Raw genomic sequence first — 25,971 nt, 5'->3', positions numbered from 1 at the left:
AACCGTAGGTGTTGAAGATAACCACCTCCAAGGCGATGGTGGACTCACCAGTCTTGTCCTTGATGGGTATCATACAAAACTAAAATCTACATTTGGTTCCAAGCACCCTTTTAAATGGGTTACAGAAGGGAATTTAGAGTTAAGCACATACTCTTCCTTTACTGACCTTTAATGGGTTTTTTTCTCCACCACCTTGGTAAAGTGATCGGTCGCCGTCAGACACCAGCTGTTGCCATTCCTGGATTTAGTGAATGGTCCGATGAGGTCCACCCCTAACACTTAAAGTGTTAGAGAAGATGACTTTATTCTTACCCGTATCTGTCATACAGTATTGTAACGGATTTCCTCCTCTTCGTCTGAGGAGGAGTAAGGATTGGACCAAAACGCGGCGTGGTAAGTGTAAATATTGATAAAATAATAAACGTGAAATATACAAAACCGAACCAGTACCGTGTGGCCCAAACAGAAACAAACACGCACAAACCAAAAGTGAAACCCAGGCCACCTAAGTATGATTCTCAATCAGAGACAACGAACGACACCTGCCTCTGATTGAGAACCATACTAGGCCGAACACAAAAACCAACATAGAAAAACAGACTGCCCACCCCAACTCACGCCCTGACCATACTAAAACAAAGAATAAAATAACAGAACTATGGTCAGAACGTGACAAGTATGCAGATTTTCATATTTGTAAGGATATTGACACACACACACACACATATAATATTGAACTCTGCTGTGGTCAAATAAAGCAACCATTACAAAGCAACTTATCATTTTAAAATTGGAATTGGGACACTTACCGATCATGTGCCATGGTGAAACAACTTTGATAGGCTTCAACACCGGCGCCACAGTCTTTGCCCTGGCAGGCTAGACAGGGTACTGACCTTTTAAGTAAAAAGTGACAAATTGAAACATTGTATGCTCTTTGAGATGACATTGATTGAAATCATAATAATTTCAGACATAATAGTATCACGTTTCAGGTATGACCCAGATGCAGACAGTGTCGAAGAAACAAAACAGTTTATTTCTAATACAGGGGCAGGCAAACGACATGTCAAAGGCAGGCAGGGGTAAAGGGTCCAGAACGGCAGGCAGTTTCAGGTTCAGGGCAGGCAGGGGTAAAGTTGTCTATAACGACACAAGGCGAGATGCGATGCAGACGCAGGAGGCAGATGGTTTGAGCTCTGGTATTTTTACCATCCAAGGGATAGACAAAAGGCAGGTCAGGGAAAGGCAAGCGTTCATTGCCAGGGCAAAACGAGAGTCCAAAACGGTACAGGGCAGCAGGCAGGCTCAAGGTCAGGGGCAGGCAGACGGGCTCAGAGTCAGGACAGGCAAGAGTTAAAACCAGGAGAATGAGAAAATGAGAGACTGGGGAAAAACAGGAGCTGAGACAAAAACGCTGGTTGACTTGAACAAACAAGACGAACTGGCACAGACAGACAGAAAACACAGGTATAAATACCCATAGGATACGTGGGGAAGATGGGTGACACCTGGAGGGGGGTGGAGACAAGGACAAGTGAAACAGATCAGGGTGTGACATTGTCAGTAGTTATAATATACGTAATTATAAATATACAAACATATTATTTCCGAGCAAGCTGCTCACTGTTAGACAGCGTGGCTACTTTTCCAAGAGGCACCTCTGCCAAATGGCTCCCGTTCTTTGTTGTGTAAGGCCATAGACAGAGTCTGGCTGTAATAGGGAGCAGCGGTAAGCATGACCATGCACAGAATGAATAGTGATGGTTGAGTGCCTTACTGGAAGGGAGACTACAACAGGAGCAGCTGCCTACCCTGGCTCTGCAGCCAACAGCCCAACAGTTCTGTTGTCTCACTCACTTGTAACTAAAGTTATTAGAGAAACAGATCAGTAATATGAACATTAATAACCCTCTCATAACCAACAATGTTTTTTGATCAAGCCACCAGTTTATTCTGGTTTATTCAGTTTATTCTGAAAAACAAAACATTGACAACAAACGCATAGCCTAACCAACAGTGCTTAAACTGCAACAGCTTTGACCTCATAGTGCTTTTTACAACCCACCATCCCACTGTTTTTTGGGGGATTAACTGAATTCACTATCCACTAGTCCACAGGTTTCCTCCTAACCTTTGGCTCTGACCACCACCTACTGTAAGTGTAAGGGTAAGCAGCAGCAGTGCCTCCACTCTATTATTCCTGACTTGTGAAATGAATTGTTGCTCAGCTCCTCTCCGCCGGCAGCTAGGTAGCTTTTCACTGTCCTTCAACCCTGCTCCCAATAAGGCTTCCTGGCCCCCTCGTCCCCACTCAAATTCGATTTACGCTGTGGCCTAGCTGAATTGGGGTCAGCGGGAAGGCCGAGCTGGCACTCCCCCAAGGCTTCTCTCTCTCTTTCTTCGCCTCTCTCTCTCCTCCCCCCACTCTCTCAAGTGCATCACTTATCACAGGAAGTGAGGCGAGGTGATTATTCATATTAATACGCTGAGCTGGTTATTAATTACATTGAGTTAGTGCTGATGGTTGATAGCAGGTTTTTTCTCAGGCTGCACCATCAGTGGTGGCTGCCTCTCCCTCTTCATTTTACAGCAATTACCCAGCACTGAACCTCACTGATTGGGAAGGATATTAAATACACACAGACAGAGCTAGCTCTAATGTGCCAAAGAATGCGTTTAGCATTTTATTAACTCGAGTAACTGATGACGATCTAGAGCAGAAGTTTTATTTTAAATGTCATCCAATGTCAAATTGATTTTACAATGAGATTTTATTGTTGCAGAGAGATGTTTTGTGCTCACTTTAGATGAAAACAGAACAGGTCTTGGTGAGCACAGTAAGAAACCAAATTTTAAATGAGATTTTTTTTAAAATAAATTATTTCACCTTTATTTAACCAGGCAGGCTAGTTGAGAACAAGTTCTCATTTGCAACTGCGACCTGGCCAAAGCAATTTGACACATACAACAACACAGAGTTACACATGGAATAAACAGACATACAGTCAATAATACAGTAAAAAAAGTATATATACAGTGAGTGCAAATGAGGTAGGATAAGGGAGGCAAGGCAATAAATAGGCCATGGTGGCAAAGTGATAAGAGAATTTCCAATCCCAATGATAATAACAATCAATCAATAGCTCTGACCAATTCCTGAGGTTTGTAAGACCATGGGTATAATAATAATTAGTCAAAGACTCAGCTTATACAAAAGGTTAGTACCGTTCATTCAGAGAATGTTCTAAAGTCAAGAATACGAAACAATTCATTTTATACTGACTTCTCACGCCCACACAACCATACGCACACACATGTCCTGCTACCCAGCCACCAGAGCTTTGTGACCTTGTTCTTGACACGTACTCCCTCTCTAGTCAGGTCGGCACCAAGCTCAGACAGTCTGTGTTTATAATACCATAAAGACACATTGTCTTTACCCTAATTCTGACCAGGACTACACATGTATTGATTATGATTTTATACATTCTAATCAATTCCATTCAATTATATGTTTCAGGGCGGAATATTCAAATCATTCAATTAACAGACAATTCTCACCTAACACAAAGTAATTACAATATAGCAATTAAACACTGGAATGGTAGATGTGCAGAAGATGAATGTGCAAGTAGAGATTCTGGGGTTCAACGGAGCAAGATAAATAAATAAATACAGTATGGGGATGAGGTAGTTGGATGGGCTATTTTCAGATGGGCTATGTACAGGTGCAGTGATCTGTGAGCTGCTCTGACAGCTGGTGCTTAAAGCTAGTGAGGGAGATATGTGTCTCCAGCTCCAGTGATTTTTGCAGTTCGTTCCAGTCATTGGCAGCAGAGAACTGGAATGCGAGGCGGCCAAACGAAGAATGGGCTTTGGGGGTGACCAGTGAGATATACCTGCTGGAGCACGTGCTATGGGTGGGTGCTGCGATGGTGACCAGTGAACTGAGATAAGGCAGGACTTTACCTAGCAGAGACTTGTAGATGACCTGGAGCCAGTGGGTTTGACGACGAGTATGAAGCGAGGGCCAGCCCACGAGAGCGTACAGGTCGCAGTGGTGGGTAGTATATGGGGCTTTGGTGACAAAACTGATGGCACTGTGATAGACTTCTTCCAATTTGTTGAGTAGAGTGTTGGAGGCTATTTTGTAAATGACATTGTCGAAGTCGAGGATCGGTAGGATTGTCAGTTTTATGAGAGTGTGTTTGGCAGCATGAGTGAAGGATGCTTTGTTACGAAATAGGAAGCCAATTCTAGATTTAACTTTGGATTGGAGATGCTTAATGTGAGTGTGGAAGGAGAGTTTACAGTTTAGTCAGACACCTAGATATTTGTAGTTGTCTACATATTCTAAGTCAGAACCGTCCAGAGTAGTGATGCTGGACGGGCGGGCAGGTGCGGGCAGCGATCAGTTGAAGAGCATGCATTTAGCTTTACTTAGATTGAAGAGCAGTTCGAGGCCACGGAAGGAGAGTTGTATGGCATTGAAGCTCGTCTGGAGGTTAGTTAACACTGTGTCCAAAGAAGGGCAAGAGGTATACAGAATGATGTCGTCTGCGTAGAGGTGGATCAGAGAATCACCAGTAGCAAGAGCGACATCATTGATGTCTACAGAGAAGAGAGTCGGCCCGAGAATTGAACCCTGTGGCACCCCTATAGAGACTGCCAGAGGTTCGGACAACAGGCCCTCCGATTTGACACACTGAACTCTGTCTGAGAAGTAGTTGGTGAACCAGGCGAGGCAATCATTAGAGAAACCAAGGCTGTTGGAACCAAGGCTGTTGAGAAGCTGAGTCTGCCGATAAGAATGTGGTGATTGACAGAGTCGAAAGCCTTGGCCAGGTTGATGAATACAGCTGCACAGTAATGTCTCTTATCGATGGCAGTTAGGATATCATTTAGGACCTTGAGCATGGCTGAGGTGCACCCATGACCAGCTCTGAAACCAAATTGCATAGCGGAGAAGGTACGGTGGGATTCGAAATGGTCAGTAATCTGTTTGTTAACTTGGCTTTTGAAGACCTTAGAAAGGCAGGGTAGGATAGATATAGGTCTGTAGCAGTTTTGGTCTAGAGTGTCTCCCACTTTGAAGAGGGGGATGACCGCGGCAGCTTTCCCATCTTTGGGAATCTCAGACGATACGAAAGAGAGGTTGAACAGGCTAGTAATAGGGGTTGCAACACTTTCGGCAGATAATTTTAGAAAGAGAGGGTCCAGATTTTGCAGCTCTTTCAGAACATCAGCTATCCGGATTTGGGTGAAGGAGAAATGGGGAGGCTTGGGCGAGTTGCTGTAGGGGGTGGAGGGCTGTCGGGGTAGGGGTAGCCAGGTGGGAAGCATGGCCAGCAGTATTAAAATGCTTATTGAAATTCTCAATTATAGTTGATTTATCAGTGGTGACAGTGTTTCCTAGCCTCGGTGCAGTGGGCAGCTGGGAGAAGGTGCTCTTATTCTCCATGGACTTTACAGTGTCCCAGAACTTTTTTGAGTTTGTGCTACAGGATGCAAATTTCTGTTTGAAAAAGCTAGCCTTAGCTTTCCTAACTGCCTGTGTATATTGGTTCCTGACTTCCCTGAAAAGTTGCATATCACGGGGGCTATTCGATGCTAATGCAAAAGGCAATATGATGTTTTTGTGCTGGTCAAGGGCAGTCAGGTCTGAAGAGAACCAAAAGCTATATCTTTTCCTGGTTCTACATTTTTTGAATGGGGCATGCTTATTTAAGAGGGTGAGGAAGGCACTTTTAAAGAATAACCAGGCATCCTCTACTGACGGGATGCGGTCAATATCCTTCCAGGATACCCGGGCCAGGATGATTAGAAAGGCCTGCTTGCTGAAGTGTTTTAGGGAGCGTTTGACAGTGATGACGGGTGGTCGTTTGACCGCAGACCCATTACAGAACCAGGCAATTATGCAGTGATCGCTGAGATCTTGGTTGAAAACAGCAGAGATGTATTTAGAGGGCAAGTTGGTTTGCATGATATCTATGAGGGTGCCCGTGTTTACAGATTTGGGGTTGTGCCTGGTGGGTTCATTGATAACTTGTGTGAGATTGAGGGCATGCCCCAGTTTAGGTCACCTATCAGTACGAGCTCTGAAGATGGGATCATAGGGGTCCAGTGCGTGGTTGGGCTGGCTGGAGACACAGCGATTCAGACAGCTAGTTGGCCGGGGCTAGCAGAAGGACCTTAGAGGACGGAGGAAAGACTGTTTTAGCCTCCGCGTGCGGTGACGTCGATAGACCAGTCGTGATGGATTAGTAGGGTTCCTAGTAGCAGAGGGGTCCAAGTCCAATTGGCAAAATAGGTATAGTGGCCCAGGAAATTGGCCGATGGATCTATTCAGCTAAAAGTCCAATATGCTCTAGACAGCTAGCAGGCTACGGCTAGCAGCTAGCGGGCGAATTATCTAATATCTGAAGGACCTCAATCCATCCCCCCACTGACTCCATGGGTGCTAATGTGACTTACACAAAGACCTTTCTTGTCAAATTAAATGTGTTGTTTATTTTGCTTAAGTGTCCCGGTGGCAATTATTAAGTTGGAAAGTTTGAGAGAGAATTCAAAGTTTTAATTACAGAGCAACATCAGAACTGGTGATGATAAGTCCCCTGTGTCCAGACACATAATGTGTGCCATCTGAGGTTCCAGGGCATAGAAGTTGTACAGCCACCTAACAGGTATTACATGCTGACCAGACCGCGCACAAGTTGATTTTGTCCATCCACACCAGATGTAATCAGCACACGCAGGTTGAAATATCAAAACAAACACTGTACCAATTCTATTAATTTGGGGACAGGTCAAAGTGCATTAAACATTTATGGCAATTTATCAAGTTAGCTTGCTGTTACTAGCTAATTTGTCATGGTATATAAACATTGGTTTGTTATTTACCTGAAATGCACAAGGTCCTCTAATCCGACAATTATTCCACAGGTAAAATGGTAAACAGAGGTTTTTTTCTAGTAATCTCTCCTCCTTCAGGCTTCTTCTTCTTCTGACTTTATATGGAGGTTGGCAGCCAACTTTAAGGTGCATTACCACAACCAACTGGATTGGAGTGTGGACCTCAGTTCATCTTTCAATCACACACGTGGGTATTTGCTACTAAAAACCAATGAGGAGATGGGAGAGGCAGGACTTGCAGCTAGTTGAACGTCACAAATAGAACCAAGTTCTATTTTAGTGCCTGGCTACGCAGACGCTTGTTGACATGCGTGAGCAGTGTGGGTGCAATGATTGAATAACATGTACAGTTGACGTCGGAAGTTTACATACACTTAGGTCGAAGTCATTAAAACTAGTTTTTCAACTACTCCACAAATTTCTTGTTAACAAACTATAGTTTTTGCAAGTCGGTTAGGACATCTACTTTGTGCATGACGCAAGTAATTTTTCCAACAATTGTCAGGCAGATTATTTCACTTATAATTCACTGTATCACAATTCCAGTGGGTCAGAAGTTTACATACATTAAGGTGACTGTGCCTTTAAACAGCTTGGAAAATTACAGAAAATGATGTCAATTAGCTTCTACCTGACATCATTTGAGTCAATTGGAGGTATTCCTGTTGATGTATTTCAAGGCCTACCTTTAAACCCAGTGCCTCTTTGCTTGACATCATGGGAAAATCTAAAATAATCAGCCAAGACCTCAGAAAATAAATTGTAGACCTCCACAAGTCTGTTCATCCTTGGGAGCAATTTCCAAATGCCTGAAGGTACCACGTTCATCTGTACAAACAATAGTACACAAGTATAAACACCATGGGACCATGCATGTCTCCTAAAGATGAACGTACTTTGGTGCGAAAAGCACAAAATCAATCCCAGAACAACAGCAAAGGACCTTGTGAAGATGCTGGAGGAAACAGGTACAAACGTAGCTATATCCACATTAAAATGAGTCCTATATTGACATAACCTGAAAGGCTGCTCAGCAAGGAAGAAGCCACTGCTCCAAAACCGCCATTAAAAAAGCCAGACTATGGTTTGCAACTGCACATGGGGACAAAGATCATACTTTTTGGAGAAATGTACTCTGGTCTGATGAAACAAAAATAGAACTGTTTGGCCATAATGACCATAGTTATGTTTGGAGGAAAAAGGGTGAGGCTTGCAAGCCGAAGAACACCATCCCAACTGTGAAACATCGGGGGTGGCAGCATCATGTTGTGGGGGTGCTTTGCTGCAGGAGGGACTGGTGGACTTCACAAAATAGATCATGAGGTAGGAGGTAGGAAAATTATGTGGATGTATTGAAGCAACATCTCAAGACATCAGTCAGGAAGTCAAAGCTTGTCGCAAATGGGTCTTCCAAATGGACAATGACCCCAAGCAGACTTCCAAAGTTGTGGCATAATGGCTTAAGGACAACAAAGTCAAGGTATTGGAGTGGCCATCACAAAGCCCTGACCTCAATCCTATAGAAAATGTGTGGGTAGAACTGAAAAAGTGTGTGCGAGCAAGGAGGCCTACAAACCTGACTCAGTTACACCAGCTCTGTCAGGAGGAATGGGCCAAAATTCACCCAATTCGTGGGAAGCTTGTGGAAGGCTACCCAAAACATTTGACCCAAGTTAAACTATTTAAAGGCAATGCTACCAAATACTATTTGAGTGTATGTAAACTTCTGAGCCACTGGGAATGTGATGAAAGAAAGAAATGCTGAAATAAATCATTCTCTCAACTATTATTCTGACATTTCACATTCTTAAAATAAAGTGGTGATTCTAACTGACCTAAGGCAGAGACTGGGTTTAAATGTATTTGGCTACGTGTACATTTATTTTGCAATGCACAGGACGCGAGCGGTGTGGTCAGCATGTTCGATAGTAGGTGATAAATTGCTGTTACAGAGGGAGAGTTTAAATCCATGTCTTCCAGAGAGCCCTAGAGTCCTGAATGAAGAACTTCTGTTAAGTTGCTTCCTGTGAGCAACAAGGTGCCTATTTCTTTGTTTGTCATTTTTATTTTGAAGCTCTTGTGGAAAATAGTAGAAAATGTCTGTAAATAATGTATGTAAAGAATCATTGTGAAGAAAGAAAAATGCAGTACTGCAATGTGACATCATCTATAAATATGGGTGAATGCCTATGGTCTGTTTTTGACCTCTGAGGCCAAAAAAATACCTTAACTTAAAAAATATTTCAGTGGGTGAGTTTTTTCCTTTCTTCAAGTATATTATTTTTGAACCTGGCACCCAAAGACCTTTTGTCACTACAAACATTAGAGCTAAGCACGCCAATTTCTCCTATGTTTACGCAGAGACCCAACACAGCAAATGCCACCTTGTGTCAGAATCTCCCATCTGCCACCATGGGGACCAACATGCCTGGAAGGCTCTCTCTCTCTCTTCTCTAACACAATAATGTCTCCCAAGCATATGGCCCAGCAGGTTAAGCCATTGTTTTTCAGGATTCACAGATTAATAGGAATGGCTGCCAGCATTCGTCTGTACCAATCTGTCAGAGCAGAGAGAGCGGGACAGGCTTTGCCAGGTGGAGCCTGTCCAAAAGAAATGACTGAACAGCCATAATGGTTAGAATCACTGAAACTCTCAAAACCGTTGCAGAGCGGAGAACCTGAGGACTGGGTTGGGGTGGGGGGAGAAATGTGCAGAAACATTATTTCTATTTGTGTTTGCCCTGTCTCGTCCATCTGTGCTGAACTGGTTGAACTTGTGCCCAGAAAATAAGCAGTCAGGGAACCATAAGCATCATCCTCTTCTCTGTTAATAGTTCACAGATATATTCATGATGGAAACCAAGTCTCCACTAATGGTCTCTTCTATAGAAACACAGACAGAGATGAAATGTCAAGGTCGTAATGGATTCACTAATATACTGCATACTGTATGGTGACCGACCAGGTGATAGTACGTGTTATCTGTGGGGTAGGCTATTCTCTAACAGCTATCCAGTTGCCACATTTTCACAGACATAGAGGGACTTTAATGACATGGCTGCTAGGGTAGAGATGTTAGCTCTCTTCAGAAATAGCCTTAACACAGCATTATTCACTCTGTGTGTACTATAATAAAGTGTAAGAAGGGGAAAAAACTGACTTTGCAGACTGAATGATGCAATAAACCTGCAATGACTTAATTCCCTTCTATTACAATGTGGCAATACCCACAGCCTACCTCTTCTTTTCATCAAGGTTTTAACTTTATTTCTCTATGGAATATTCAAGCAATCAATTGGACAAATAGCCTTCATCAACATCTCCTTATCTCCCCCGAATGTCCTTGACTGTCGACTCTGACTTTGGTTTTTGTCAGTCACTTTATCAGGCATTGTACAATAGTGCTTTTAGTTGTATTCACACATTTTGTTACGTTACAGTCTTATTCTAAAATTGCTGAGGGGAAAAACTATCTGCACACGATAATGACAAAGCAAAAACAGGATTTTAGAAATGTTGCTAATTTACAAAAAATGTATGAAATATCACATTTATAAAAGTATTCATACCCTTTACTCAGTACTTTGTTGAATAACCTTTGGCAGCTATTACATCCTCAAGTCTTCTTGGGTATGATGCTACAAGCTTGGCACACCTGTAATTGGGGAGTTTCTCCCATTCTTCTCTGCAGCTCCTCTCAAGCTCTGTCAGGTTGGATGGGGAGTGTCTCTGCACAGCTTTTGTCAGGTCTCTCCAGAGATGATAGATTGGGTTCAAGTCCGGGCTCTGGTTGGGGCACCCAAGGACATTCAGAGACTTGTCCCGAAGCCACTCCTGCATTGTCTTGGCTGTGTGCTTCGCTCCCCGGGTTAAGATCCTGATTGCTCTGGAGCAGGTTTTCATCAGGGATCTCTCTGTACTTTGCTCCGTTCATCTTTCCCTCAATCCAGACTAGTCTCCCAGTCCCTGCCGCTGAAAATCAATCCCACAGCATGATGCTGCCACCACAATGCTTCACTGTAGGGATGTTGCCAGGTTTCTTAAAGAAGTGACACTTGGCATTCAGGCCAAAGAGTTCAATCTTGGTTTCATCAGACCAGGGAATCTTGTTTCTCATGGTCTGAGAGTCTTTAGGTGCCTTTTGGCAAACTCCAAGCGGCTGTCATGTGTCTTTTACTGAGGAGTGTCAGATTGTTGTCCTTCTGGAAGGTTCTCCCATCTCCACAGAGGAACTCTCGAGCTCTGTCAGAGTGATCATCGGGTTCTTGGTCACCTGCCTGACCAAGGCCCTTCTCCCCCGATTGCTCAGTTTGGCCGGGTGGCCAGCTCTAGGAAGAGTCTTGGTGGTTCCAAACTTCTCCCATTTAAGAATGATGCAAGCCACTGTGTTCTTGAGGACATTCAATGCTGCAGAAATATTTTGGTACTCTTCCCCAGATCTGTGCCTCGACACAATCCTGTCCCGGAGCTCTACGGACTATTCTTTCGACCTCATGGCTTGGTTTTTGCTCTGACATGCCCGGACCTTAAATAGACATGTGTGTGCCTTTCCAAATCATGTAGAATCAATTGAATTTACCACAGGTGGACTCCAATCAAGTTGTAGAAACATCTCAAGGATAATCAATGGAAACAGGATACAACTGAGCTCAATTTAGAGTCTCATATCAAAGGGTCTGAACACTTATGTAAATAAGTTATTTCTGTTTCATTTTTTTACAAAAATCTGCAAAAATGTCAAACAGTTTTCTCTTTGTAATTATGGGCTATTGTGTGTAGATTTCTGAGGATTTGTTTTTATTTAATCCATTTTAGAATAAGGCTGTAAAGTAACCACATGAGGAAAAAGTCAAGGGGTCTGAATACTTTCAGAAGGCACTGTATATATACACTACCGGTCAAAAGTTTCAGAACACCTACTCCGTTCAAGGGTTTTTCTTAATTTTTACTATTTTCTACATTGTATAATAATAGTGAAGACATCAAAACTATGACATAACACATATGGAATCATGTAGTAACCAAAAAAGTGTTCAACAAATCTAAATATTTTTATATGTGAGATTCTTCAAAGTAGCCACCCTTTGCCTTGATGACAGCTTTGCAAACTCTCAGCATTTTCTCAACAAGCTTCACCTGGAATGCTTTCCCAACAGTCTTGAAGGAGTTCCCACATATGCTGAGCACTTGTTGGCTGCTTTTCCTTCAATCTGCAGTCGGACTCATCCCAAACTATCTCAATTTGGTTGAGATTGGGGATTGTGGAGACCAGGTCATCTGATGCAGCATTCCATCACTCTCCGTCTTGGTAAAATAGCCCTTACACAGCCTGGAGGTGTGTTGGGTCATTGTCCTGTTGAAAAACAAATGATAGTCCTTCTAAGCCCAAACCAGATGGGATGGCATTTTTCTGCAGAATGTAGTGCTAGCCATGCTGGTTAAGTGTGCCTTGAATTCTAAATATATCACAGTGTCTCCAGCAAAGCACCCCCACACCATAACACCACCTCCTCCATGCTTTACTGTGGGAACTACACATGCGGAGATCATCCATTCACCCACAACGCATCTCACAAAAACAAAGCGGCTGAAACCAAGAATCTCCAATTTGGACTCCAGACCACAGGACAAATTTCCACTGGTCTATTGTCCATTGTTCGTATCTCTTGGCCCAAGCAAGTCACTTCTTCTTGGTGTCCTTTTTAGTAGTGGTTTCTTTGCAATTTGACCATGAAGGCCTGATTCACACAGTCTCATCTGAACAGTTGATGTTGAGATGTGTCTGTTACTTGAACTCTGTGAAGCATTTATTTGGACTCCAATTTCTGAGGCTGGTAACACTAATGAACTTATCCTCTGCAGCAGAGATGTCTCTGGGTCTTCCATTCCTGTGGCGGTCCTCATGAGAGCCTTTTTGATGATAGCGCTTGATGGTTTTTGTGACTGTGGTTGAAGATTTCAAAATGATTGATATTTTCCGTGTTGACTGACCTTCATGTCATAAAGTAATGATGGACTGCCGTTTCCATTTACTTATTTGAGCTGTTCTTTGCCAGAATATAGACTTGGTAGTTTACCAAATAGGGCTATCTTCTGTATACCACCCCTACGCATTAAGAAGGAAAGAAATACCACAAATGAACTTTTAACAAGACACACCTGTTAATTAAAAATGCTTTCCAGGTGACTATCTCATGAAGCTGGTTCAGAGAATGCCAAGAGTGTGCAAAGCTGTCATCAAGGCAAAGGGTGGCTACTTTGAAGAATCTAAAATCTAAAATATATTTAGATTTGTTTAACACTTTTTTTTGGTTACTACATGATTCCATATGTGTTATTTCATAGTTTTTATGTCTTCACTATTATTCTACAATGTAGAAAATAATAAAAATGAAGAAAAACCCTTGAATGAGTAGGTGTGTGCAAACGTTTGACTGGTACTGTGTGCGTGTGTGTTTTGGTGACAGTTTGGTGAAGTTGTCTCGAGTCAGTACTCTTCAATATCTCCTGTGGTATTTTCCTTTAGGAGCTTGCAGGTACTTGGTCAGGTCAATACCTTTGTCCTCCCAGTTGGTGATTGCCTCTGAGAGCTATTTTATTGTTTTTTAGGAGGGAGGGAGGCTCTGCTCATCCCAGCCTATTGACAGCAGAGGAGACTCACTGAGCTACAGCTATGGTCACAACAGAATTCTTACCGCTGATGTACATGCATTGGATTGTGCTTCTGTCCCAATAGGCACATAATCAATCATGTAATAAGGTATGTCTGTACTAGGGTTGAGGGAGGAAGTAGGGGAGGCAGAGAGCAACTAGCCTACTCTCGCCTATCTAACCACACACGTGGCTATATTGAGAGTTTTGAGAGCTATGAGGCTGTAACGAAAATATAGGCGTCTTGATTTAGATTTAGGCCAATGAAGAAAGCCCTACACCAATGAAATCAATGATTCCATTAAGTCTGGATCGAGTGGTATTGATTAGGGGTGGCAGGTAGCCTAAAAGGGATGGCAGGTAGCCTGGCGGGTAGGAGCGTTGAGCCATTAACTGAAAGTTTGCTAGATCAAATCCCAGAGCTGACAAGGTAAAAATATGTCGTCCTTCCCTGAGCAAGGCAGTTAACCTCCACACCTCTCTGATTTAGAGGAGTTGGGTTAAATGCAGAAGACACATTTCAGTTGAATGCATTCAGTTGTACAACTGACTAGGTATCCCCCTTTCCCCATTTCAGACACCAAAAAGCAATTTAAATGTATCCGGGGAAATCAGAAAACATCTCCAGACCTGATTAGAGATGCAGAGGAGATGAGTATATGAGGCAGGATATGTAGCAGTCAGCAGCTTTTAACAAGGCCAGAATAAGAGAACATTAGCCTGTCTGGGTAGTGACGGAGTGCAAATGAAGCTAGCTAGCTCAGGTCCCCTGGAGCTTCTCTGGGTACGCACACACTGATTGGCCATGTAAAAACAATGAATAATGCTACTATAGGAATAGATCCTGCAGTGCTCTGCATTTAACTTACTCTACCACTTAAAGTACTGCCAGTCCTATAATTGGATGAGGAATAACGAGACCATTGGATGTTAATGTTTCATTCAGGCCCCTCCCCCCTGCATCTGCCAAGGGTACTTAGAATAGAAGGAACTTCTAGTACTAGCTCAAGTGTTGAAGAAAACGAACAAATCTCGCCTTGCAAACTCACACTTCGACATCATCCAAGATTAGAGAGGTGTCTTTCTGCTTAGTGTTAGTGTGATTAGTGTCTCAAAACAGAGGAGAGATTGGGCCGCCCATGCTGTCATTTCAAACACTGGAAGTCCCACTTAATGAAGGCGCTGCTCTTTGCCCGAGGTGTGCAAATAAACTCTCATTGCTTACGCACAGAGCCATAGGAGGGAGAGAGCCCATCAAAGTCACACAGATCATTGGCTTCCACCACCTGGCCTTCTGTTTGCATTGTGTCTGATGTGATGTTTGTTGTCTCTAGTCTAACAGACACAGATCAGAAGGTAAATGGAGGAAGAAGGCTGGGACACACACACAGTGCCCTTGAGGATTCCCATTTCACCTGAACTACCTCAGTTGCAACACACAGTCACTCAGTATGTGAGACAATCCCGTGAAAGTCAAACAGACGTGTCGGCCAAGATAATAAATAATCTGATTATGACACCCCGCCCGCTGTGCCCCCACACCTCTAAGATTCATATATGGCCTAGTGGTGATACACACATACCCAGGCTGAACTAACACACAGAGAGGGTATAATGTCACGCCCAGGCTGAACTAACACACAGAGAGGGTATAATGTCACGCCCAGGCTGAACTAACACACAGAGAGGGTATAATGTCACGCCCAGGCTGAACTAACACACAGAGAGGGTATAATGTCACGCCCAGGCTGAACTAACACACAGAGAGGGTATAATGTCACGCCCAGGCTGAACTAACACACACAGAGCCCAGGCTGTAGGGTAATGTCACGCCCAGGCTGAACTAACACACAGAGAGGGTATAATGTCACGCCCAGGCTGAACTAACACACAGAGAGGGTATAATGTCACGCCCAGGCTGAACTAACACACAGAGAGGGTATAATGTCACGCCCAGGCTGAACTAACACACAGAGAGGGTATAATGTTAAAATAACATTTTAAATAATCTATCAGCAAGTAGCCTAGCCTACAATTACAAGATAATAAATTCAATAAATGAATGAAGCCAATAGGCTAGTGGTTTCAGCTTATTTGTTGTTGAAACGATGTAGGCCTTATGACCTTTTTAACCAATAAGAGAACATGTCAAATTACTTGAATAGCCTATGGAAAAAGTGAAAAAATGTGTATTCGCATCAGTAAGCTAAGTGACTGAAATGCATCAGGTAAGTATTGGAAGGTTCATGAAAACACCAGGGAAGCTCATCAGGTAGGCTAGAGGCCAAATGTGTGTGTAGAGAAGATGTGCATTGCTTTCAATTGCTAGACTAATGATCATGAGCACTCACCTCAATTTAGCTAACATTTCCCAGCATAATTGTAACCTAGTATTCAAACGGAGATTCAGTGAAAAGAAAGATCTGACATTGATTTATCAAGAGAGGTTCCAATGCTTTTGTCAAAGCAGCAATGACTCTGTCCCAATCAAAAGGGAGCTGGAATTTTCAGTTGACCACACATTTGATATAATTACATCATCATTTCTGACTGAAAGTTGGTACCTACATGTAGCCTATTGAAGGCAAATAGGTCCGAATATACAGTGGCAAGAAAAAGTGTTTGAACCTTTTGGAATTACCTGGATTTCTGCATAAATTGGTCATCAAATTTGATCTGATCTTCATCTAAATCACAACAATAGACAAACATAGAGTGCTTAAACTAATAACACAAATTATTGTATTTTTCTTGTCTATATTGAATACATGATTTAAACATTCACAGTGTAGGTTGGAAAAAGTATGTGAACTCCTAGTCTAATGACTTCTCCAACCTAGAGTCCAAACAATGAGACGAGATTGGAGATGTTTGTTAGAGCTGCCTTGCCCTATAAAAAAACACTCACAAAATTTGAGTTTTCTATTCACAAGAAGCATTGCCTGATGTGAACCATATCTTGAACAAAAGATCTCAGAAGACCTAAGATTAAAGAATTGTTGATTGCACAAATCTGGAAAGGGTTACAAAAGTATCTCTAAAAGACTTAATTTTCATCAGTCCAAGGTAAGACAAATTGTATATAAATGGAGAAAGTTCAGCACTGTTGCTAATCTCCTTAGGAGTGGCCGTCCTGCAAAGATGACTGCAAGAGCACAGCGCAGAATGCTCAATGAGGTTAAGAAGAATCCTAGAGTGTCAGCTAAAGACTTACAGAAATCTCTGGAACATGCTAACATCTCTGTTGATGAGTCTACGATACGTAAAACACTAAACAAGAATGGTGTTCATGGGAGGACACCACAGAAGAAGCCACTGCTGTCCCAAAAAAACATTGCTGCACATCTGTAGTAGGCAAAAGTGAAGCTGGATGTTCCACAGCGCTACTGGAAAAATATTCGGTGGACAGATGAAACTACAGTTGAGTAGTTTGGAAGGAACACACAACACTATGTTTGGAGAAAAAAAGGCACAGCACACTATCATCAAAACCTCATCCCAACTGTAAAGTATGATGGAGGGAGCATTATGGTTTGGGACTGCTTTGCTGCCTCGGGGCATGGACAACTTGCTATCATCGATGGAAAAATTTATTCCCAGATGAAGATCAGATCAACTGTCATGACCGATTTATGCAGAAATCCAGGTATTTCCAAAGGGTTCACATACTTCTTGACCCTTTACATACAATAGGCCTATATCATCCAAGTTGCATGATTGCCTATGCTTACACATAAGTGTCTCAATGAAAATGTTCTATGTTTAAAATTCTAAAACACAAAATTAGACCTGCCTCGTTATAAATTAGGCCTACCTTTTATTATAAATTAGGCCTACCTTATTATAAATTAGGCCATCATCACTGTCAATTGTGAATGATAATTATTCACGTTTTACTGGTGAAACGTCCATGCTACATGCATGCCAACCATTTGATCCCAATTTCAGGTTCATGAAAATATGCATCTTAAATGACGTAGGCTAAGTAGCATAGCTGTTTAATCTCATTTTAGAGCAGATCGAGTTAAACACAGCCACCTGGAATTTGTTTCAATCAAAGCATATTTTAGCCTATGGCAACTGCTGTTGAGGTCTGTCCACATGAGAAAAAAAACATTTCAGCACAATCATCCTACATTTTCATCAGAAATTATGTGGTGTTTTTGGTATGACAGTAGCCTAACATTATCTATGCTATTATATTTGGTTTGTTATGTAGAATACTAATGAATCATAACGTGATCTTTTAAGACATGGCACCATTCTGGAAGTGGCGGAGCATGGAGGTGGCACTGCACCCCTGATTTATAATGGTTGGATGACTTCTGGGAGTTTTATCTCAAACCACTTTTTACACCAACGCAGCTGGACAAAAGATTCGGGAATGACCCAAAATCATGTAGGACTAAACCCCCGAAAGCCAGATCCTGGTGACTTCCCTGGTCCTTAGACGTATGTATAGAGAAAGAACAGTGACATCCCTGTTTAACCTAACAGATAACCTGCTCTTGAAGCTGAACGCTAAGCTATGGACATAAAACTAGCTAAATACACCTGTACTTTTAGGAAACAACATTTCTCCGTGAACAGTGGCAGGCTGGCTGTTTTTTGTGCTGTGTGACCGTTACCCGGTGATTGTAATGGCCTATAGTAGAGCACAGAACCATCCAGAGTCTGGGAAAGGAAACAGCTCCCCATCACAGCACGGCACTCTGCAATCCTGCCAGTCAAGGAAAGGAACCTTTTCCCTACAAATGTTTAACTCCAGGAATCTGTACAACTGGTTGCATATCTCTGTGTGCTTAGAAAGATTGTCAATATGTGCAAATGCATAGTAATTTGACAATTAAATTCAGTGCATCTGTTACAAGTTTATATAATTATTCAAGCACAGTATTAGCTTAGATTTTGCATAAAGTTCCAGCACATTTATCAGTGCTCTAACGGTATCAGTGTACAAGACTATACTGTAGCTACCGTAGTAATAACCCCAACGACCTGTTTGATGTTTTTGAGCATGAATGAATAATTAGCTTTTGGATGCCTCCTACCTGCTCCTCTGTAAATAGTGTTGTGCTGAAGGTCTGAACTCGCTTCTTTGTTGTCTCCAATTATTCCTCCTCTCCGGCCTGACTCTCTTTTTCTCTCACTCTACCCACACTCTGATCCCAGAGAGTTTTCTTTTGCCAATTATGATCATTAAAAAAAGCAGACATTTTAGAATGCTCTCATGTTGGGCTTGTTGTGCTAAGAGATTACTGCACACAGTGCTAGCTATAATAACTGAAAACAAATAACTAGTTAACCACATTGTTCTATTGAGATTGCAGGGGAGGTTTTTTTCCCTCCCATGATCCTTGGGAAGAGGCTGACTTCTCTCAAGGGTGGTTTTTGTTTATCTGTTTGTTTTGTCATGTTAATTGCTTCCTTTGTTTTGTCTGTCTTGTAATTAATTTTGAAATGTTAGCCATGCACTGAAGCTGAAAGGGAAATCTTATATACGATAGTTCAATGAGGTAGCGTTCTCTTGGCAGTCGCCAAACTCAGACTCGTCAGACTGCCTGATGGTGAAGCGTGATTCATCACTCCAGTGAACGTGTTTCCACTGCTTCAAAGTTCAATGGTGGCGATCTTATCACCACTCCAGCCGACACTTGGCATTGCACATGGTGATCTTAGGCTTGTGTGCGGCTGCTCGGCCAAGGAAACTCATTTCATGAAGCTCCCGACTAACAGTTTTTGTGCTGACTTGCTTCCAGAGGCAATTTTGAACTTGGTAGTGAGTGTTTAGCAAATCAGGACAGACAATTGTTGTTGCTCTTAGACATTTCCACTTTACAATAATAGCACTTACAAATGATCGGGGCCCTCTAGCTGGGCAGAAATTTGACGAACTAACTTGCTGGAAAGGAGTCATCCTATGACGGTGCTACGTTGAGAGTCAATTAGCTTTTCAGTAAAGCCATTCTACTGCCAATGTTTGACTATGGAGATTGCATGGCAGTGTGCTCGATTTTATACACCTGTCAGCAATGGGTGTGCCTGAAATAACCAAATCCACTCATTTGAAGGGGTGTCCACATACTTTTGGAATATATAGTGTATATCCACCCACAATATCTCATGAGCTTACAGTTATATTCCCTGTGGGAACAGACGTTGTTATAACATGTCTCTCTTATTCTCTTCACAGGTGAGGAGAATCTGCTGGCAATACTGAAGAGGCGATGGTGGAAGTACATGATTCTGGGACTAATAGACATCGAGGCTAACTACCTGGTTATCAAAGCCTACCAATACACCACACTAGCAAGCGTACAGGTGAGTCTGTTTACGTCTATCACATCTGAACCCATAGGTGTGTGTGTGTGCGCAATGGGTGCGTGGGTACAAACGAGTGTGTAGGTGTTTGTGTGTCTACTATATTATTCTGCCGGTCCCTAGACATCCCCCTGACTGGTCAGCCATAAGACGGTAAGACAGCAATGGCCTTTGAGTCCAGAGGCGTAGGCAGAAATTGCCGTGTGGCTGGGCCTGAGTAAAAGTGACTGGGCCAACATTTTCTAGCAGAAATACATAGACATCAGTGGTGTAGTCGTGGTGCATGGAAAACATTTCCCAAACGGCCTGCCTGGTGAATGAATAGGCATCCTGTGTAAAAGAATTCTATGAAAAACAGATGTAGGCTACTCTGAATGACCTACAATCATGGCAATGCAAAATACATCCACCATGATATCCAGAATTAATTAAAAGGCTTAGCCCTTATGGCTGATATGTTAGGCTAAGGGGCCAGATAAGCGGATGCTAGTTGTTACTGATTCATCTCTGTATTGTATGTTTTGCTAGAGGACATTTATGGATTACAAAAAAAGGCTTAGGCTACATTCCATTCCATACACCATGGTTTCCACATATTCCTACCCTAATATTACTATTTTTGTATAACTTTCTTGTGCTTTAGTCTTTGCCACTTGATTTCTGTAGGCCTAGGCTATTTCGTGTATAGGGGAACTGATGATCGCAACCGGATTGAGTCTGTGCCTCTGGCCTGAACCTCATAACCTGTCCCTAAAGTTCTTCTATCGAGAAGCAAAATAAAGAGGCTAATCTGTAGAATTTATGAGACGTGAAAAAATGCCCAATTCTCATTGTGAATGTGACTCATTCTCATTGTGACTGCGAATCATTCTCATTGTGAATGTGACTCATTCTCATTGTGAATGTGACTCATTCTCATTGTGAATGTGACTCATTCTCATTGTGAATGTGACTCATTCTCATTGTGAATGTGACTCATTCTCATTGTGAATGTGACTCATTCTCATTGTGAATGTGACTCATTCTCATTGTGAATGTGACTCATTCTCATTGTGAATGTGACTCATTCTCATTGTGAATGTGACTCATTCTCATTGTGACTGCGAATCATTCTCATTGTGAATGTGACTCATTCTCATTGTGACTGCGACTCATTCTCATTGTGACTCATTCTCATTGTGACTCATTCTCATTGTGACTCATTCTCATTGTGAATGTGACTCATTCTCATTGTGAATGTGACTCATTCTCATTGTGAATGTGACTCATTCTCATTGTGAATGTGACTCATTCTCATTGTGAATGCGAATATCAGGAGTCAGAGAACAGAGTGGAGGGCGGAGCTGTCTGGTGCTGAAATATTTGATTAGACTTTCGCGGGCTCAGCATTACCTGCCCGTATGGTACTCAAAAGCCCAAAAGTGCCCACTTTTTGCCACGCACAACACAATACAAACACTTTAGGCCTATATCTTGAACTGTTCGGCTATGAAACTTATGGGTATGAAATAAATAGCTCACTTTGAATAAGCAAACGCTACTATATAGACATTCAGACATGAAATCATTATGCATAATACCACAGCGGGTATGAGTACAACTGTACCACTGCTCTGTCGCATTAAAACATGAACTCACATACTTTAGTCTGAGACTGCCATCATTGAAGTCATTTGTGGTGAAGATGGGGCAGGAATGGCCTGACCAGGGGGTTGTACAAAACAAAGTCATTTGTGGTGAAGAGGGGCAGGAAGGGGGGTTGTACAAAACAAAGTCATCAGTGATTGGATTGTCTCTAACCAATCAGAATATCAAAGCTAATGACATATTTTTAAACTGCCACTTTACCCACATGTGTTCTGGCTCTGGCCCAACCCATTGGTTTCTGGACCAATCAGACTGCCCCCGCGTTCACATTTGGTACTCAGATCCAGACTCATTGTGGAGAAGAAACAAACGTTTGTTTGTGTGGCGTTTGGCCAGAGCAAGGAGTCTGCGTAGCCAGGCAAGTGGAGTCTCTCTCAACAGTAAGTCATAGGAAGTGTGATGATGTTCCTTAGTTGTCTATTGATATTAGGAGAAATGTCAGGGCTACAGCTGTCTAAACCTTCAATAAGGGATGGGAATTTCTGACCTCATAAACACGCTTCATTCAGCATCTTCAGTAGAGATATGATAGTGACCACATGGGGCCAGCAGTGATTATTTCAGTGGAAAAGTCCTAGACCCTGGCAGACAGGGCACTGCTGCTTTCATTTAGGTCTGACCCCAATTAGGTGACTGGCAAATTGTTTGGTCATAAGGCTGTTGGTCGACCTTGATTGTTGTCGTCGTGCAGTAACAAAAATATATATATTTGCGCCCATCTCAGTGAACTAGTCCATTGTGGAGGCCTAGACTAAAAGCCCATTTATGTTTGATCCGAAAAAAATGTAATCGGATGCTCCATAGGGATGGTGTGACACAAATGCGGAGCCTCCAGAGGCATGCAGAGGCCAAATCAAGCACCGTACCGCATGTTCTTGCGCCTCCCAAATTTTGTAACAATGCGGAGGGCTCTGTATAGCTCTGCATTAGCATAATTAGTTAACGGTAGGTTGGGGCAGTAGCTCCTGTATATAAACAAACTCACTACCTTGAAAACAGCTCTGCACTGCTCAGCGAAGCGCAATAAGTATGAATGCCTTGACTTCTGCTGAGGCCATATCACCATAACTGCTGCATGGCCAATGCAGATGTGGGATTGATCATGTGCACATTCATTGTTTCACAACTTCATTGTGTGAATTGTTTGCTTTGCTTGTTAGTGTAGATCAATTCCCCATTACATACATCGCCATTAGTACATTTACTGTTAATTCCCATAATTTCTAATCTACAATGTTGTTAATTTGGTTATGGTAATTTATTTTAATGCATTCAATATTATTATTCAAGTATTCCCATTCTCATTGTCTGAGTGGACACTTTTTTGTTGTTGTTGCAGAATGCAAAACCAATGCTACATTTGTGAGAAACAAGTTTTGGTTTATTTCATTCCATTTACGAGGTGTCAATTTAGTCTTGGTCTATTGTTTGGAGCCTCCTGTCAATGTTGAGTAAGGACACACACGCATAGAAGTAGGCCTATAGACTACCTGGCCTGCGCACAAATGTAGGCATATAAATGTGCTCATTTGGGGATCTGATAGTATTTCTGATTGGCTTAATGCACCACCACTAGTGACCTATGGAGCTTCTCAAAGTCATATTTTCTTCACCTCAAACAGCAAGCAAAGTCTGGTTTTACATCCATTCCGAATTACAATCTTTCCAGCTCTCTCCCTTTCGATAACTACTCAGCGTGAAAGGGAAACATGTCATGCTCTGATCCAGTGGAAACGTCATAAAATAGGCCGACCTCATAAACTCTTATCAGTGCTTGACTTAGACTGAAATATATACTCATTTTGGGTGCTGGTACTGTTTATATTTAGGTGCAGGAGCTCCACAATACTGTTGAGCTAATATTCTATAAGAGGAACATGAGCTCAAGCAGTAGAAAATTTGAGGTGCTGGTACTCAGCTCCGGTGTGTTTCTTGTCTCTTGCGCAAATAGCCTACAACGGTATCTGTCCTGAGCTCACTGGCGCTGGAAATTCTAATGGACAGAATGTTTTATACAATGCTAGCGCAAGCTTCGGGCCGGGCCCAAGTTAATAGTTGATGCAATGTTTCAAGTTCATTGCAGACAGGCCATGTGTAGCTGTAATGTGGTCTGTGTGTAGCTTGTGTAGAGGAGTCAGGCGCAGGACAGCAGATATGAGTAAATAAACATAATTTACTCAAAATAGACAAATATAATACAATAAAGCTAGCCCACATAACGGACCGATTTACAAACAAACAATTACTCACAGGGATTAATACGGTAATCTGGGGGAAGCTGTAACCTGTAGCATACCTTGTTCAGTCTCCTCAGGACTTTAAATGGCCCCACAAACCGCGGACCCGGCAGGGCAGGCGGAGGGGCAGGTTTCGGGTCGAGAGCCAGATCCAGTCCCCCGGTGCGAACACCGGGACCTCACTGCGGTGGCAGTCGGTGCTCGCCTTCTGCCGCCTCACGGCCGTTGCAGGTGCGCATGGGCGGCGTCCCAGGTCTCCTCCGAGCGCTTAAACCATTCGTCCACCGCAGGAGCTTCGATCTGGCTCTGATGCCAAGGTGCTAGAACGGGCTGATACCCCAGTACGCACACGAAAGGAGAGAGGTTAGTGGAGGGGTGGCGGAGTGAGTTTTGGGCCAGCTCTGCCCAGGGGATGAACGTTGCCCACTACCCCGGCCGGTCCTGGCAATATGACCACAGAAACCTACCCACATCCTGGTTTACTCTTTCCACCTGCCCGTTACTCTCGGGGTGAAAACCTGAGGTAAGGCTGACCGAGATCCCCAGACGTTCCATGAACACTCTCCAGACCCTGGATGTGAACTGGGGACCCCGATCAGAGATGTCCTCAGGCACCCCGTAGTGCCGGAAGACGTGAGTAAACAGGGCCTCCGTAGTCTGTAGGGCCGTAGGGAGACCGGGCAAAGGGAGGAGACGGCAGGACTTAGAAAACCAATCCACAACATCCAGGATTGTGGTGTTGCCCTGTGAGGGAGGAAGATCCGTCAGGACGGGTAGGGGTTGTAACTTCCCTTTGGGCAGGTGCCGGGGAGCCTTGCATTGGGCGCCCCCGAGCAGGAGGAAACATAAACCCTCACATCCTTGTCCAAGGTGGACCCCAGTACTTCCCACTAAGGCAACGCACCGTCCGACCGATGCCAGGATGACCAGATGGGGGTGACGTGTGGGCCCAATAGATCAAACGGCGACAGCAGACGGAACGTACAGGTGCCCAGCTGGACACTGGGGGGGGAGTGGGCTCTGTTCTCCCACTTAAAAAGATGAGAGAGGCCTGTAATTTTCATCATAGGTACAATTAGCACAATTGGTGGCTGACTAAATACTTTTTTGCCCCACTGTACATCCGGGACAGTGCTTCTGCCTTAGCGTTCTGGGAACCTGGTCTGTAGGACAGAGTGAAAACAAAACGGGTAAAGACCATGGCCCACCTTGCCTGGCAAGGGTTCACTCTCCTCGCCGCCCGGATGTACTCCAGATTGCGGTGGTCAGTCCAGATGAGAAAATGGTGTTTAGCCCCTTCAAGCCAATGTCTCCACGCCTTTAGAGCCTTGACGACAGCCAACAGCTCCCGGTCCCCCACATCATAGTTTCACTCTGCCGGGCTGAGCTTCTTCGAAAATAAAGCACAGGGGCGGAGCTTTGGTGGCGTGCCCGAGCGCTGAGAGAGCACGGCTCCTATCCCAGCCTCGGACGCGTCCACCTCCACTATGAACGCCAAAGAGGGATCCGAATGAGCCAGCATGGGAGCCGATGTAAACCTAGCCTTCAGGTGACCAAAAGCCCTGTCCGCCTCAGCCAACCACTGCAACCACACCGGTCCCCCCTTCAGCAGTGAGGTCATGGGAGCTGCTACCTGACCAAAACCCCGGATAAACCTCCGGTAGTAGTTGGCAAACCCGAGAAACGGCTGCACTTCCTTGGTTGGCCAATTACGCACGGCTGAAATGCGGTCACTCTCCATCTCCACCCCTGAAGTGGAAATGCGGTACCCTAGGAAGTAGACGGACTGTTAGAAGAACAGACATTTCTCAGCCTTGACACACAAGTCATGCTTCAACAGTCGACCAAGCACCCTGCGCACCAGGGACACATGCTCGGCGCGTGTAGCGGAGTATATCAGAATGTCGTCGATATACACCCCTACACCCTGCCCGTGCAGGTCCCGGAAAATCTCGTCAACAAAGGCCTGGAAGACTGATGGAGCATTTATCAACCCGTACGGCCTGATGAGGTACTCATAGTGTCCTGAGGTGGTACTAAATGCCGTCTTCCACTCGTCCCCCTCCCGGATACGCACCAGGTCGTAAGTGTTCCTGAGATCCAATTTTGTGAAGAAGCACGCCCCGTGCATTGACTCGATCGCACTGGCGATGAGAGGCAGCGGGTAGCTGTACCTCACAGTGATCTGATTGATAACCCG

General features: G+C 43.6%; 1 protein-coding gene across 1 annotated transcript in view; it reads left to right on the top strand.

Moving 5' to 3' along the window:
- LOC112250150 (solute carrier family 35 member F1-like) overlaps window positions 1-25,971 on the top strand; it is a 132,611-nt gene that overhangs the window by 62,343 nt on the left and 44,297 nt on the right. Inside the window, exon 3 of the mRNA XM_024420049.2 lies at window positions 19,760-19,887. Coding sequence (XP_024275817.1) covers window positions 19,760-19,887 — 128 coding nt within the window. The remainder of the gene's footprint in view (window positions 1-19,759; window positions 19,888-25,971) is intronic.

This window comes from Oncorhynchus tshawytscha, linkage group LG05 (genome assembly GCF_018296145.1).
Source record: "Oncorhynchus tshawytscha isolate Ot180627B linkage group LG05, Otsh_v2.0, whole genome shotgun sequence".
NCBI classification, from domain to species: domain Eukaryota; kingdom Metazoa; phylum Chordata; class Actinopteri; order Salmoniformes; family Salmonidae; genus Oncorhynchus; species Oncorhynchus tshawytscha.
The sequence above is the reverse complement of the archived record's forward strand: the minus strand, read 5'-3'. Positions and strand labels throughout refer to the sequence as shown.